Below are 17155 nucleotides of genomic sequence, written 5' to 3'. Positions count from 1 at the left end.
AATTATATTTACGTTTCGAGTATTGTCATATCACCATTTTTATTTTAGATGTCACACTAGTGTGTAACTTCATTGTTGCCGCAGTAGCAATGGAGTTGGCAACACTGGCAAACAATTAACGTGTCAAGATAACATCGAAAGCTGCGGTGTAGCTACAAATGTCACGCAGAATCAAAAAAAAAACAATAGACCTCGAAAAATAGTAGATTGGTCCAGTTGCGTATGAGATAAAAATCATCATTTAATTTAATTGCAAACGTTGAATTTATGAAATATCGGGATTGAATTTATAAAAGGTTACCGAATTGTAAGCTCAGAATTTATATATTTTTTCTATTTTTGTGAACTAAACCTATTATATTTTCAGTTTTGAAGCACGCCAAATAAAAGCTGTCAAAACTCAGTAATTTCTTTTAATCGATCCCGACAATCTTCAAAACATTCGCTCTCGCAGCGATGAGCCATCATTCTATCTCCACAAAAAAGGATGGCTGTGCTGGATGCCACAGACCCGACGAAGCGGACAACATGATCCAATGTGATTCATGCGACACATGGTGGCATTTCAGTTGTGCAGGTGTCACAGACTCAATTGCTGATCGTATGTGGTTATGTGCCCGGTGCAAACGATCCTCTCGTCCTTCGTCGAGGGTCAGTAATACGAGTAGAGCCTCATCGAATCTGGCAGAAAGTATGGCACGACTACGAGAACGTCAGGATTTAGAGAAGCAGCGTACGGATGTGGAGTTGGAAAGAAAATTCTTGCAGGAGCAACGTAAATTGTTGGAAGCTACGATTGCAGCTGAAGAGGAGAGAAGAAGCCGAGTTAGTCGTGAGGATAGTGTGAGGAGAGTCCACGATTGGATTGGGAACAGCGCGGATCCGCGGTCGAGCGCGACAGGAGACAATCAACTGCCAGCTGCCTTGACGATCCAGCAGCATAGCCCAAATTCAACCCAAGTGTATTCCGTGAGATCTGAAGGAGAAATAAATGAAGAATTACCTTCGGGACTACCGTCAGATTTGGAAATTCAGCAACACAGTTCTCCCCTTCGTGACCCGACTATTTCCGTGCTGAATATGACTGATAGTATAGATTATTCGAATGCACTGAAAGCAATCCAGGCTGAAGGTGACCATGGAGAGAAGGCCATGGACATGGTTCGAGATCTGCGCGGGAAATTGGAACGTTGTTTGGCGCAAGCGGATCCAATATCTTCGCAGTCGACCAATTTGCAACAACAGACGGTATTATGCAGAACGGAGATGGAAGGAATACAGTCGACAGCGTGTCGTTCACCGGCGGTGCCATCATCGGATACTCAAGTAGGGACATTGAATGTTCATGGGACAACTGAAGATGTTCTTATACAACTCAGAGCAATGTCACTCGGTGCTATCCCAAAGCAACATCCAAAGACGTTATCTTTTCCACCGCTACAAATGCCTTCAGTACAGCCGTCTCCACTACAGCACCCCATAGTGCCTCCGCATTCGATAGTGCCGTCTTTGGCGCAGTCAACTTCAACACAACAACCCTCGATGCACCCGCCTCTGGTGCAGCCATCACTTTCGAAACAGCCAACACTACAGCAAACATCGTCGATGCCGACTTCAGTGCAACCACCTTCAACATACCAATCTTTGGTTCCGTCATATTCCATGTTACCTTCATCGGTACAATCTTCAGGAATCCCGTGCTTGACGCATCAGCCTCCGATGCAGCCGTCTTTAGTACAGCCAGCAACAGTTCAATCTTCTTCAATACAACCGGCAACACAGTCATCATTGATACACCTACCTATGATGCAGCAAGTTCCAGCGGAGCCTGTACCGATCCTGCCTTCAGGACAGCCTACTTTCATGCATCAGATTCCGGTGCATCAGCATCATTTCCAGCCACGTTAGGGGAATCCTCCAATCCATCAACAGCCGCCACCGTTTGTACAGCAGTCAGCGGTAAGTCAGATTCACATTGCTAGCTTGATGGAGCAATTGGATCTCTGCAAGCGACAAATTGAAGAATTACGTCTTGCAAGATCGGAACGTGTGGAACCAGGTAAGAGTCAAGCCTTTCACGATGGTTACAATAAATACGATATCTTTCCGAGTTTGCCTTCCTTACCGACCCAATACCCTCAGCAGCAGCTGAATGAACAAATGCATTCATTCAATAATAGCGAGGAGCAGCTGCGTTGTCTTCACGCGCGCTCTCGTAACGATAATTGTAACCCTAATAATCAATATCCAAATTCAAATCGACAAGACCACTTCCCCTCGGCACCCGACCAGTTTCGTCCAACTTGTTATCTAAGTCAACAGCAACTAGCGGCACGGCAGTCCCTGGCACGTGATCTACCAACTTTCTCCGGCAACCCTGCTAATTGGCCCATATTCATTTCCAACTATGAATATACTACTCGAGCATGCGGCTACAACGATGGAGAGAACATGGTTCGACTTCAACGAAGCTTGAAGGGGCAAGCATTGGAAAGTGTTCGGAATCGTCTCGTATTACCATCCGCGGTGCCGAATGTCATCGAAGCTCTCCGATTGCGGTATGGTCGTCCGGAACTTCTCATCAACGCTCTTCTGCATAAAGTTCGTTCGATTCCCTCTCTTCGATCTGACAGGTTGCAAGGTTTGATTGAGTACGGATTGGCGGTGCAGGAACTGTGTGACCACATCGAAGCTGCGGATCAGCGCGATCATCTGGCGAATCCAACGTTGCTCCAAGAGCTTGTCAACAAATTACCATCGGATCAGAAGATGATGTGGGCAGCCTACAAACGAGGACTTAGTGTCGTAAATTTTAAGACGTTTGCGGAATACATGACAGGCGTGGTGCAAGATGCAACGAGTGTGGTGAACTACGAGCCAGAGCACAAGAAAAGCGGTAGTAGATCCAGAGAATATGTGAACTCCCACGCGACAGATGTCGCACTACCATCCACGTTGACAAAAACAACGAAGCCTGGTGACTGTATCAACTGTAACAAATCTGGACATAAGATGCGAGAGTGTGATGCTTTCAAATCGCTCAGTGTAAACGAACGATGGAAGCGGATTCGATCATTGGGTGTTTGCCATATCTGTCTCTTTGCGCATGGAAAGCGATCTTGCCGTAGCGACAGCCGTTGCAACGTGAGTGGTTGCCAGTACCGTCACCACTCGCTACTACATGGAAGGACGCCAGTGCAGTTGATTCCTCGGATCGCTGAGAACCATACGCATCGCTTTGTCGATTCCGGTGTCCTCTTCAGAATCGTTCCCGTCACGCTCTACGGTACCACAGGACGGATAAACACATTCGCGTTCCCGGACGAAGGCTCGTCGCTGACGCTCATCGAAGGTGAATTAGTGACTCAATTAGGGATAAGTGGAAGTTCGCAACCGCTCTGCCTACGATGGACTGGGAACACATCTCGCATGGAGAAGAACTCTCAAGTGGTTACAGTTGTAATATCAGGAGTAGGTCAGATGCGTCAGTTCAAGCTAGCCAGCACAAGAACGGTCGAAAATCTCAATTTACCAAGTCAGAGTTTCAACTATGGCAAAGCTGCTGAACGATACCCATATCTGAGGCAAATTCCAATACAGAGCTATCAAGGAGCAGTTCCGAAAATTGTCATCGGTCTCGATAATTTGCGGTTGTCATTGCCTCTGAAAATACGTGAGGGAGATGGGCCATCTGCAGTAAAAACACGATTGGGATGGTGCGTGTACGGACAACAAATAGAGCAACTAAAGGAAGGTTACAGCTTCCACGTCTGTAAGTGTGACAGCAGCAGTGAAATACAGGAAACTTTGAAGCAGTTTTTTGCTGTAGAAGAGACAGGAACTACGATTCACGTCGCTCTCAGCAAGGAAGAGGAACGAGCACAACACTTGCTAGAGCAGACAACGAAACGGGTGAATGACCATTTTGAAACAGGCCTACTGTGGAAAAAAGACGACATCCATCTTCCAGATAGCTATCCCATGGCTGTGCGTAAGCTGCAATGCCTCGAGCGTAAACTTGACAAGGATCCTGCATTACACGAGAATTTCCATCGACAAATTCAAGAATACCAAGATAAAGGTTATGCTCACCGTGTGACGCCGGAAGAACTCCAGAAAGCGAATCCAGCGAGGACATGGTTTCTACCCTTGGGTGTTGTGACCAATCCCAACAAGCCCGGGAAAGTGAGGGTTGTTTGGGATGCTTCAGAAAAAGTTGGAGGCGTCTCGTTGAACAGTATGCTGCTAAAAGGTCCGGACCAGCTCACAGCATTGCCTGCAGTTCTCTATCGATTTCGGCAGTTCTGGGTGGCAGTCAATGCGGATTTACAGGAGATGTTCCATCAAATCTTCATACGAGCGGCAGACAAGTATGCACTCTGCTTTTTGTACCGGAAATATAAAATACAGCCATTGGAGGTGTTCGTCATGGATGTGGCGACTTTCGGAGCCACTTGTTCTCCTGCGTCGGCACAGTTCGTCAAAAACCTGAACGCAAAAGAACATGCAGAACAGTTCCCTCGGGCCGTGGATGGTATTCTTCGAAGTCACTACGTCGATGACTACCTGGATAACTTCGGTAGTGTCGAGGAAGCGAAGCAGGTAGCGGAAGATGTGCGACGTGTGCACCGTGATGGAGGTTTCAATCTACGCAACTGGAACTCAAACTGTAATGAAATTCCGCGACATCTGGGAGAAACTAAAGCTGTTGACAGCAAGAACTTATACATTGGAGTTGGAGAAGCAACGGAACGAGTCCTAGGAATGCTTTGGAAGCCAACTATGGATGAGCTCTGCTTCTTTACGAGAATGAGCGATGAGGTACGAGCTCTAATCGAAAGAGGTAACGTGCCAACCAAACGACAGGTACTTCGCTGCGTGATGACGCTGTTTGATCCGCTCGGACTGCTTGCGCCGTTTCTCATACACGGCAAAGTCCTGATTCAGGATTTGTGGCGCGCCGGAACCGATTGGGATGAAGCTATTGGAGACGTCTCCTACGACCGTTGGAGAAAATGGGTGGAAATGATTGAGTTCGTGTCTACCATAAGAATCCCGAGATACTACTTTCCTGGAGCAAACGAACAAACCTACAAACGGGGCCAACTGCACGTCTTCGTAGATGCGAGTCCTACGGCGTACTCCTGTGCCGTTTACCTTCGTGTCAAGGATGAAAATGGAGTTATACGCTGCTCCCTGGTATCTGGGAAAGCTAAGGTTGCCCCTCTTAAGCCTATGTCTATCCCAAAACTTGAGCTTCAAGCTTGTGTTCTTGGAACACGCATGCTAAAATTTGTGCAGGAAAACCACACGATAAGTGTTGGAAGACGGATTCTGTGGACCGATTCCACTACAGCCTGGCACTGGATACGATCGGATCCTCGTAATTTCAAGCCATTCGTAGCTCACCGTGTGGGAGAAATACTGGAGAACACGAATGCTACGGAATGGAGGTGGATACGGTCACGCTTCAACTCTGCTGATGAAGCAACCAAATGGGGATGTGGTCCATACTTTTCAGAAGAGAGCCAATGGTTCGACGGGCCGAAATTCTTACTGAAATCCGAGTGTGATTGGCCATGCTCTACACCACCTTCTGTAAACATCCCAGAAGAAATTCGACCATCTGTGCTGCATCACGCTACAGTCGAGCGTATTATAGAATTTGAGAGGTTTTCATTTTGGGATCGATTGAATCGTGCCGTTGCCTACATTTTACGCTTTTCGCATAACGCCGTTAAGAAACATCCGAGAAGAAGTGGTTAACTGATGCAGAACGAACTTCGTGCAGCAGAAACTATCATCTTAAAACTCGTTCAATGGGAGTCGTATGCGGATGAGAGAAGTATTCTTGAACGAAATGAAGACAAGCCGATTAACGAAAGGAAGCCGTTGGACAAAAGCAGTGGGATTTACGAATTAGTTCCAATTATCGACGAGAATGGATTGTTACGCCAGTATGGGAGAATTGGGGCCGCGAGAAACATCAGTTATGACATGCGCCATCCAGTGATTTTTCCCAAAGATCACTGGGTAACTAGACTGATAGTTGAGAAGTACCACCGTAAATATCGACATGCTAACCCGGAAACTGTCGTGAATGAGATACGTCAAGTCTATAGTATATCCAAACTTCGTTCTCTTGTCAAGAATCTATCACGAGCTTGTATGATGTGTAAGCTACGCAAGGCTCGTCCGAATATTCCGCCTATGGCTCCATTACCACCAGCGTGTCTAGCCGTGCGCGTTCGCCCGTTCAGTTACGTGGGAGTGGACTACTTTGGGCCTCTGCTAGTGAAAGTCGGAAGAGCCAGCGTCAAAAGGTGGATCGCGTTGTTTACGTGCCTTACAGTACGTGCGGTACACTTGGAGGTAGCGTACAGTCTGTCAACATCTTCATGTGTTTCGTGTGTGCGGCGCTTCGTAGGGCGACGTGGTTCGCCAGTGGAGTTCATCAGCGATAATGGGACCAACTTCCAAGGAGCTGAACGCTTGCTGGGGGAACAAATAAAGCAGGAACTGTCGGCAACGTTTACAAATTCATCGACAAGGTGGACCTTTATACCGCCCGGTGCCCCACACATGGGAGGCGCATGGGAACGGCTTGTGCAGTCCGTCAAGAGAGCCATGATGGATGCGTACGCTGAGGGGAAGTTGGATGATGAGGGTTTACAAACGTTGGTCGTGGAAGCGGAAAGCATTGTGAACTCAAGGCCTCTGACCTACCTGCCTCTGGATTCTGCTGAGTCAGAGGCGTTGACACCGAACCATTTTTTGATGGGAAGTTCGAGTGGCGCCAATCTACCGGATACAGCACCGGGTCCGCAACAACTGCCTTTGCAAGATATGTGGAATCAAATACAGCAAAAATTGGATCGGTTCTGGTATCGCTGGATCGTGGAGTACCTGCTAGTGATACGAAGACAACCAAAGTGGTTTACCGAGGTCCGACCAATACAAGTAGGGGACTTGGTGCTGGTAGTCAACGGTAATGAGCGTAATTGCTGGATACGAGGACGGGTAGTTGAAACGTTTGTCGGGACCGATGGCCGAGTTCGGCAAGCCAAGGTACAAACTACAGGAAGCATTCTTAGACGACCAGTGGCAAAGCTAGCGTTGTTGGAGGTGAAGTGCAGTCTTGGTGGATCGCAAGATGCACCCGGGGGAGGATGTTGCCGCAGTAGCAATGGAGTTGGCAACACTGGCAAACAATTAACGTGTCAAGATAACATCGAAAGCTGCGGTGTAGCTACAAATGTCACGCAGAATCAAAAAAAAAACAATAGACCTCGAAAAATAGTAGATTGGTCCAGTTGCGTATGAGATAAAAATCATCATTTAATTTAATTGCAAACGTTGAATTTATGAATATCGGGATTGAATTTATAAAAGGTTACCGAATTGTAAGCTCAGAATTTATATATTTTTTCTATTTTTGTGAACTAAACCTATTATATTTTCAGTTTTGAAGCATGCCAAATAAAAGCTGTCAAAACTCAGTAATTTCTTTTAATCGATCCCGACATTCATGTTGATTACAAAAAAGGAATCACCTCTGTCCATTGTTGGTTACAATCTCTAGTTCCAAGTTATTTGAAACACATTGAATATACTCTTCTTTATTTTGCACCGCGAGTGGGGTGGGGTTAGCAAAGTCACTTAACTTTTTAGCTCCAATTAGACATCCGAGTCGATAACAGAAGAGGGCACGATTTAAAATCTCATTTCATGACAAGCTATAGTCAAGCTGTTCCCAACCGGGAAAAATATGATTTGGACTATCTCACGTCATTCGCCTCGCTGAACAATGATCCGAAAAACGAATGGTATGTCCAGTGGCGTAGCGTGACCGGGTGACACGGGCGGGGCGGGTCACTAGGGTGTCACCTCTCCGAACTTAACTCAACATGAAACGTATTTATTATAATATTAGATAGGACCAACAATAATCATAAAATCTTCACGCGATGGTCACTGGGATTGACAGTTACAAAAATACGAAAAAAATATAATATGGTTTATTTTTGGTTTTGTGACTCAAATAAATCTTATCAAAAAATATATTTGGAAGCTGAGACCGACACTGATATTGTACAAGTGCTTGCCGTTAAGCGCGCTTTCGCTCTCTTGTTGTGGGCTCAATGAATGCGCAGCACTAACGGTACGGAACCCAACGTGTTAAACATCGTTAACCGCATTTTTTAAATTATTTTCAACTCTGATAAGCTTCTCCACAAAATGCCACAGAAAAGTACACGGTTAGAAATTTTGAAACCGATTTATGGAAGTCCCGCTTCATGATGAACTATAACACATCCAATGCAATCCCATTAATGAAATCATTAGAATCAATTCCAGCGGCCTTCAAATGACTGCGGAGCAGTGCTTGGAAATTTCTGTATCACATCAATCTTTTCAGCTGAATTTCCGACCACATTCGATCATTATACCATTGCATTCGGGATACCGAAAATGAACCAACGCCAAACCTCACAATCACAGCAAGCTCCTCACAGTTGATTCATCCAGTTATGTTCATTCTCTTTTTCGTTCTGTTCTGCGTTCACGGAGTGAGCAAAAGAAAATATCCCTAGTTTTGTCATTCATTGATATTAATATACCAGTTCATTCACTATAGGCATCGTTCTCGGACACTGAAGAAACGGAGAAATTCGTTGAGGAAGATAACGAAGTACAGAATGCTCATAGGAGTGGCAAGAAATTAAATTGTTCCAGCATGCAAGGTTTCCGTCTCAGTTAAAATGCTTTCATTTTACATAGTGAATATTCAATTCCCATTCCATTTGTCAGAAATGCTTCAAAAGACTCCAATTCCGATGTAAAAAAAAATACCGGAACAGACGAACATAAAATGGTGGTGTCCAAGACACGACCGCAATGGGAAAATTGCGAGCTTCCTTTTGCAAACGGATCAAACTGTGCTATAGGATTAGCGGATGAAATTGCCAACATCCAGCTTTGGCTGACAAAGTTTGCATTCTCTACCCGGATCGATTCTTCAGAATGCCTCCTCGCCGTCCAAGTCTATGCGATCCTTATCTGTTAGTGTACATGCAGATCTTCCTCTTTTGTTGGTATTTCCGCTTGCGCCACCGATTTGCGTTGCCCTTTCGGAGTAACTTCAAAAATAACTGAATAAGCGAGGCACTGACTCAATGAGAAAATCACACACATATGAAAATGAACAGTCACAACATTCCTGACAATTCAATGGTAATGAATGAATGTGAATTCTCATGACTCGAGCTTTAAGGAAAGCTCAGATAGTACAGAATGAATATGAATGAACACAGTTGTAAATTTGTTTGCCGTCGAATGAATGACAGCAGCATCGACAAGCAAAATAAACGAGTTACACTGATAAAAATATATTTTCAATATTACTTAACAAGCTAAATATTTACAAGCCCTGCTGCGGAGTACTGGTGTTTCTAGCAAAAGCTGCCTTTCTCGAAACTTCCTAGTTCGCAGTTTGTCAAATCGACCTTTTCCGTTCGCTCTCAGGTACACATAACATATACGGCTTGAATTAATTCAAAAATTTCTACGTTTTCGACCGTTCTTGTGACTCCCGATGAAAATGACCAACATTCCCGCTTCCATCATTGGACCGGGTCCGGAAGATCTTTCGCCTGGTTTGCTCATTTTATCTTGTCTAGCTATCTAGAAGTATCTTAAGAATTCTACATTCAGTAGCACATTTTAATCAATGGATTTAATAAAGCCTTTTAATGGCCATTTCGACTAGACTGTTCCTTTCAACAGCGAGAAGAACTACCAGCGCATTGAGTTTGGTCCCAACGTTACTCGGAGATGGTCCTTTGGTTTGTAAATATTCTGCGCTAGATCTACTTCATGCGGTACTCATAATCATAAACATCTGGAAGGAGGAACCGTGCACCTGATCCAGTGTTATCTAACAAAAGTGAGTGAGTCGCACAATACTCCAGCGGCTGTGATCACCCCGAAAATTGGTTTCACAGCAGTATATTGAGCACTCCATCGAGTTTGCGATAATCTTTTAACAAACATCGTTGTGGATCAGAAACATTTCTCAGCGATCACTTGAAGCTGCGAAAAACGAGTAAACAGATTAAACAACTCTAATATTGTCACAAACTGTAGATTCTTAGCGAAATCATTTTGTCCTCATAAGCCCAAAGATTTTTCTACAAACCATATGGACACGGCTTTTTGGTTTTGCTTTCTCAACAAAAACTGAACTCCTTGATTTGATCCTGACATGGTTGGTGCTGTCGATAGCCTGCGAATGAGAAATGAAAACTAAACCTGACTTTCCAGTTGAAAACTATCCTAACCCTGTCCTTCCATTCAATGAAGGATGTCGTTTTTCAAATCTGCAGCTTTTTCCACCCAAAACAAAAAAAAAACTAGGAGTGGGTTACATCTGTGATATAATCGCAAGGTTAACGTGGGACTACCATTGGCGTTGTAATCATATGTTTGAAGTTGCATCTAAATCAATTCTCAATAAATATGAAATATGAATGGATATTTTGTTTTCCCTTGGAATTGACTTGCGTTCTGTTCAAATATATACGAAATAATATTCCTTCGTTTGAGGCCTCTTTTCGATATTCGATACTCGAATCATCAAGACAAGCTTATTCAATCCTCCGTACATCCTAAATATATTTTCCTATATCACGGAAAAATCATCACGGGAACACCCATATGTGCAATATCATATTCTACCCCTTAGGTGCATTCACAAGGAAACGATTTTGCATGTTCGTTCATCACGTTTACTGCGTGAGAAACTGACAGAGGTTGGCCAGCCGGCACATCATGTATCATGCATCAAACGCAAACCAATCGAGACTGAAATGAAATTTCAAGAAGTGGAACGAGTAAGTCGTTTCATGAATATTTCACGAGATACGCCTAATAATAGATTACTATAACGAATGGAATCAGACGCTCTGTATAATCGATCAAGATCTTAGTAGTCCTCGACGAAGATTCTAGATTAACGGATACCCAAAGAATAAGGTCTGAACCGGAAGTAGAGATAGGATTATTGAGAATTTTTCTAGAAGATTCGAAAGGTTTCACAATCGAGAAGAACACCATAATCGATCTTTCCATTCTGTGCCGCCGAGCGAAACAGTTCATAAAAGTGAAAGTTGAGTGATTAGATTTTTTTATTGAAAAAAAAACAAAGTGATTTCGTTTTTAACAGTTTTTTTTGTTTCCAGAAATTTTCGGAGTGATTCGAATAAAGTAGAATAAAAAAAATCGTGAGTTGTGCGATTATTCGAATCGGTTTTGAGTAAGTTTATTGTTAAATAAACTTTTGGTTCATTGTGTTCATTTTATTAGGACAATTGTACAATCGTGTACAAATAGTTAGTAGAAATAATAATCAGTTGCAGCAGTGTGCTTTTGCACCCAGAAAAACGGGGATAATTTTTATAAAAACGAAATTGGTTTGGTGAATTTTTTTTAAATAAAAGGCAATTTATACAGCCTTGGTGGCTCCGTGTACAGGTTACATTTATGTGCCCGAGTCCTGGTCTGGACTGCGCTTGCGTTCGGGCGATCAGCCATCGCTGTGAGATCTTGGTGCTACGGTAAATCCCCCGGAGTGGTCTATCGCCTCGTGGTTGCGTACCACTATAGACCATTCTGGAGCGCGTTGGTCAACGAGAGGGAAGCTCGACCCCCTGTGAGTTGCACGTTACACGCGACCTAACTCCAACACGGTTAGTTCAGGACGAGAAAGTTCACCAACGCCAGCGAGATTTACCGAAACTCACGTCGGTGAGAGGTTCGGTGTGTGAGCGATGAGAATCACCACGCGGCTCCACCAATTGGTAAACCCCACCGTTGCTGCACGGGTGAGCACATACCGGTATACAAATCAATTAGAGTGAGTACCCTGAAACAGAACGCTATATAACGGACCACCACCACAGTTACACGTGAAACGACACCAATTAGTAGGGACAAAATATTGTGTTAGTAGGAGAATCACAGAGTTAGGAAAACACGTACAGAGTGACGTCACAAGCAATTTGCAATTGTTGGCAAAAAGGAGTTAGGTGTTTTGACGAAAATAAGAAACAAAGATTCGGAAAATTTCTGGAAAAAGATTTGGTTAATTATTTATTAAAATATTAGCGGTTTAAAAATTAGTAGAATTTTCTTATTTAGTTTCGGTTAGAAAGAAAGATTGGTTTCCTCAAAACGACAGAGAAACTTTTCGAAATTCTCGTCAGCAAATTGGGAAGTGTGGCAAGCAGCAATTTGAAGGAGGATACTGTAGCGAGGCCTACGGTACGCGCTAGTCCGGGCAACAATCAATCGGAATCCCGACAGAGGACATTGGTCCTCTGGCGCAAAAGTCGGTGATTTTAAAAGGCTCGCACACACCCCCCTTACAGAAGCCATCGCTATTTATAAAGATTCGAATAGTTTGCATTCGAAGCAGTAAAAAACATCTCTCGTCTTTTATTGTGCTTCTAATGTTATTTTCATACCACTTCATTCATCCGGTAGAGAGATTTTGATATACGCTCAAAATTTTGTGTTTCGAACGTAACCCCCTCGTTCTCGAGACTTTGAATTTACACCCCAGTACAGAAATGAAAGATGTAGTTCTTCTACATGAACTACTTCTAAAAATGAACTTAAAAAAATACTAAGAAAGATTTTATAACATGGACTTTTCCATAGTGATTTGTTTTGTTAGATAATACCATAAGTAATAACCGGTTACTTTCATTCAAAATCATGATTTTGGACGAAATCAAAATGAAATAAAAACCTAAACACAGAACATGCAGGAAAAAATGAAAGATTCCGAATGCTATAACTCGAATATTTCTAAATAGATCGGAAAGATGTTTGCATCAATTAATAGGAAATATTTCTACGCGCTATCACAATTAATAAAATGTTACTTTCCATGAGATAAACAGTTGAATAACTGTTAAATGTCAGTTGAATAACTGTTAAATGTCAAGCGCTAAACGATTTACGGTTTCTCCAATACCGGCTTCAAAAACAGTATCTGTGGGAATACACTTGACAAATATACATGCAAGTAGGGATATTTTTGTTCCCACTGTGCTGTGTTTCCCTAACACGGGCTTCTAAATCAATGTATCTGGGGGAAGCCGCTTTGCAAATACATGCAAGTAGAGGTAGTTTTGTTCACACCAAAATGTGTTTCCATAACACGGATTTCTAAATCAATGTGTCTGGGGGAATCCGCTTTGCAAGTACATGCAAGCCGGGGGTATTTTTGTTCCCACCGAAATGTGTTTCCATAAGATGAATTTCAAAACAAAGATGTCTGTGGGGATCCGTATTGTAAATATATGCAAGCTGTGAGTACTTTTGTACTTGCTTGTCTCTGTGCAGGCCGGAATGTTTCCCTACAACGTAGAAGTACGTTGAGAAGCCTAGAAAAATCGTCATTTCAGATACTAGGGTGAATGAACATTCGCGGTTCGAGAACTACGTAAACATGAGAGATGCAATCATTTTAAAGGGAAACGATCATTGTATCGTTTGACAATTCTTCCGTTCACATATTTTGGTAGTCCTAGGCATCGTATCAAAAGTAAAAGGACGGTCATCAAATTTACTTGTAACGGAGAACATTAATTGATCTTACATGGCAACTGTTCAAACTTTCAACTTACAAAGTAATTGTGTTGAATTCAATTGTGTTTGAAAATTGTTTCATTCAATCTAAAATTTAACCAATACAATACAAATGCTTACTAACACAACGGTTATCCCACTCAACCTTGCGGTTCTATCATAGATATAACCCACCCATTTTTTTAAAATATAAAATACCTGTCATGGTCATACCCGTCATACCCCTCTAAGGGTGATACCCGGGGCGGACCGCACCCTCCGATGGGGTGGCGTTGGGGGGTTGGGGCTACGCTACGACACTGGGTATGCCTAAGGTTGTCATTAGATGAGTCGTATCGTGTCCTCTTCTGATATTGACTCGAGTAGAGAACAGGAGCACTAATCCAGTTTTGAATGATTTAGAGCAGGGGTTTTGAAACGGTGCTCCGCGGGAAATTTGTGCTCCGCCAAGTTATAGCAAACGCTTCCACTTGAAATACCACCTTGAAATAAACATTCTTTAGTTCAATGTCACTGGGCATATAGTGATTTATCTTGTTTACTCCGGGTTAGATGTCGTGTAACTGCGACGCGCAATTGAAATAGAGATGTTCTCAGTCGGGTTATTTAAATACAAATGGAATTTGTGAATTTATTAAAAAATGCAGGTGCTCCGTCAAATGTTTTTGCTATAAAAGGTATTCTGCCATTAAAAAAATCTGAAAACTCTGTTATCTCGTGTCACTTGTGGCGTTCAAGATTGCTTTTAAGATCGTCACGTAGACAAACGATTTAATATATAGTCGGTGCCAGCTCCTTAGGCTAATGAACATCACAAATAATCCATATTTTTGTTCATATTGTATTTACTTTTGTGATCGACTGTATTTAAGTTTTAAGTTGTATGAACGGGATATTGAAATTTTATAATTATCTTTTCTTCTTCAGCAGGGAGTGCCACAACTAAGACCTATGGTGGGTGCACCAATGGCACCATCTACTACGCCAATGACGAATGTAATGTCTATGACAGGTGGTATGGTCTCGCAACAGAGTGTCGTAGTCGGTCAACCTGTTGTGATACAACCTCAGCCGCAACCTGTAGCCAATTCTGATATTCAGTTGGATCCTTTTGGAAGGTTATAAGTACAATACATGTTTAGCAATGGGAATGTCGCAATGATATGAACAATGTGTAATTTACTTTTAAATGTAACTAACAATCCCCGTTATGGCTCTGTAAGCAATGAAGTGGAACCAATGGTATTTATTGCTTGTGGATTATGAAACAATATCATGTAGGAATGTTGGACATACTATAGGAACAATACGGAACGCAATATTGAATTATATGTGCTAAGTAGGAGGTAAATTATAAAATGTGTTGTCGATGAATATTGTAGGTATATTAATACATATATTACAATGCATAAACATGCATCCAAAACTTGCGTACACATACACGAATGAGAAACTGTATTGTTTACAATTAAAAATTGTTCGATATACTTATCTGATACGAGTCTTAATTTCTAACGACTTAAGAATAATAAATATTATTTACCTTGTGCTTCGGTAACAGCCTTAGTTGCTTCAATGCTTCTCTTTCTTTGTGTGGACACCGACTGGACAACATCGTTGCTGGACGGGCTGGACGGCGAGGGATCGAGTGCCTTTCTCAAGGCAAGAGGGCGGAGGTGGTAGCGCTGAAGTAGAGTAGAGTAGAGTTTTCAAAGGGCCTTTCTCAAGGCTAGAGACGAATGAACTGCAAAAGTTTAAAGTCTCTATAATACAATACCTTCCTTCCTTCCTTCAATGCTTCTGCAAGTTCATAGAAAAAAAAGTACTTCGTTAACGAACATACATTTTCATGAATATCCTGTTTCTAGCATGTCTGTGAAATATTGATTGGTATTGAATTAACGCCATAAAACAATACAATACAAAGATCTTACATGAATGTTATTATATAAATTGTATAAATTTAGTTGTAATGTATATATTACTCAACTGTTTAAATAGGATTTGTTGCAACAACGTAGAATAACACTGAACAATAATCATTCCAAATATGTATGAAGAAATATTAAATTCAATAAAAAGAGATTCCGGTTGAAATGTATAATGAATGTGCGAAGGTTGTTTGGATTTAATAAATGGTATATAATAGAAAATGAAAGATTTCCTGAATTCATCATCATCTGTTCACATTGATATTTCGTTTTATTTGTTATTTACATTTTTTGATATGGATGATTGTCTAACTAGAAACTGCACGCTGAGACAACTTGCAGACGATGGAGCTATTTCCATCACGGGTACTAATCCCGTCGTTCTGCAAAAGTCGTTGCAAGATACCCTGAATAATCTGTTCACGTGGGCCCTCAAGCTGGGTATCGAATTCTCTACGGAGAAAACTGAAATGGTCGTTTTTTCTAGGAGGCACGAACCCGCCCAATTTCAGCTTCACCTATCCGGCAAAACGATCAGGCACTCGATGTTTTTCAAATACCGGGGTGTATATTTTGATTCTAAGTGTACCTGGGGGAGACACATTGCGTATTTGGAACAGAAATGCCAGCAAAGAATCAATTTTCTCCAAACAATAACCGGAACATGGTGGGGCGCCCATCCAGGAGACCTCATTCAGTTGTACAAAACAACGATATTATCAGTGTTAGAATATGACAGTTTTTGCTTCCGATCAGCTGCCAGGATTCATATTCTCAAGCTGGAGAGAATACAATATCGTTGCGTGCGTATAGCCATGGGGTGTTTGCATTCGACACATACGATGAGTCTCGATGTCTTGGCAGGAGTACCCCCGCTTAATCTTCGGTTCACAGAATTATCCTACAGATTTCTCATCCGTTACAAGATCATGAATCCGTTGGTGATTGATAACTTTGAAAATCTACTCCAACTGACTCCTCAGTCAAGTTTTATGTCTTTATACCATGAGTATCTCACTCACGACGTGCACCCTTCACCAGGCATCTCCAAACAAGTTTGCTTCCCATATTTTTGCAATTCCTCTGTCATGTTTGATCTGTCCATGAGACAAAAAATCCATGGAATCCAAGATCATCTACGATCCAATGTTATTCCATCGATACTTTCGGCAGAATATGGGGGCATAGTTAGATCTGATAAAATGTTCTTTACTGACGGTTCATTCATAAACGGGTCCACTGGCTTCGGCATCTTCAATGAAAATTCCAGTGCCTCTTTCAAACTCAAAGATCCTTGTTCCGTGTATGTCGCTGAACTGGGTGCGATATACTACGCACTAGGGATCATTGAAACATTGCCCATCGACCATTATTTATTTTTTTCAGACAGTTTCAGCTCAATAGAGGCAATCCGCTCAATGAAAGTTGATGAACGCTCATCTTATTTCCTAACAAGAATAAGACATCTATTGAGTGTTTTGGTCGAAAAATTATTCAAGATTATCGTAACATGGGTTCCCTCTCATTGCTCGATTCCGGGGAATGAGAAAGCGGACTCGCTAGCTAAG

At 42.4% G+C, this 17155-nt stretch overlaps 1 protein-coding gene across 8 annotated transcripts in view; it reads left to right on the top strand.

The window, feature by feature from the left end:
- LOC129771366 (phosphatidylinositol-binding clathrin assembly protein LAP) overlaps positions 1-15764 on the top strand; it is a 70450-nt gene extending 54686 nt beyond the window's left edge. For 4 of the 8 annotated variants that reach the window (XM_055774930.1, XM_055774934.1, XM_055774931.1 and 1 more), the window contains one exon: positions 14584-15764. In XM_055774930.1, coding sequence (XP_055630905.1) covers positions 14584-14781 — 198 coding nt within the window. In that variant the 3' untranslated portion in view covers positions 14782-15764. Of the gene's footprint in view, positions 1-48; positions 5767-14583 lie in introns of those variants that run through there. The other 4 variants (XM_055774932.1, XM_055774929.1, XM_055774927.1 and 1 more) reach the window with 3 other exon arrangements.
- Positions 15765-17155: the final 1391 nt, after the last annotated feature.

The sequence above is a fragment of the Toxorhynchites rutilus genome, chromosome 2 (genome assembly GCF_029784135.1).
Source record: "Toxorhynchites rutilus septentrionalis strain SRP chromosome 2, ASM2978413v1, whole genome shotgun sequence".
Taxonomy (NCBI): Eukaryota; Metazoa; Arthropoda; class Insecta; order Diptera; family Culicidae; genus Toxorhynchites; species Toxorhynchites rutilus.
Note: the sequence above shows the minus strand (reverse complement) of the source record. Positions and strands in the feature narration are given on the sequence as shown.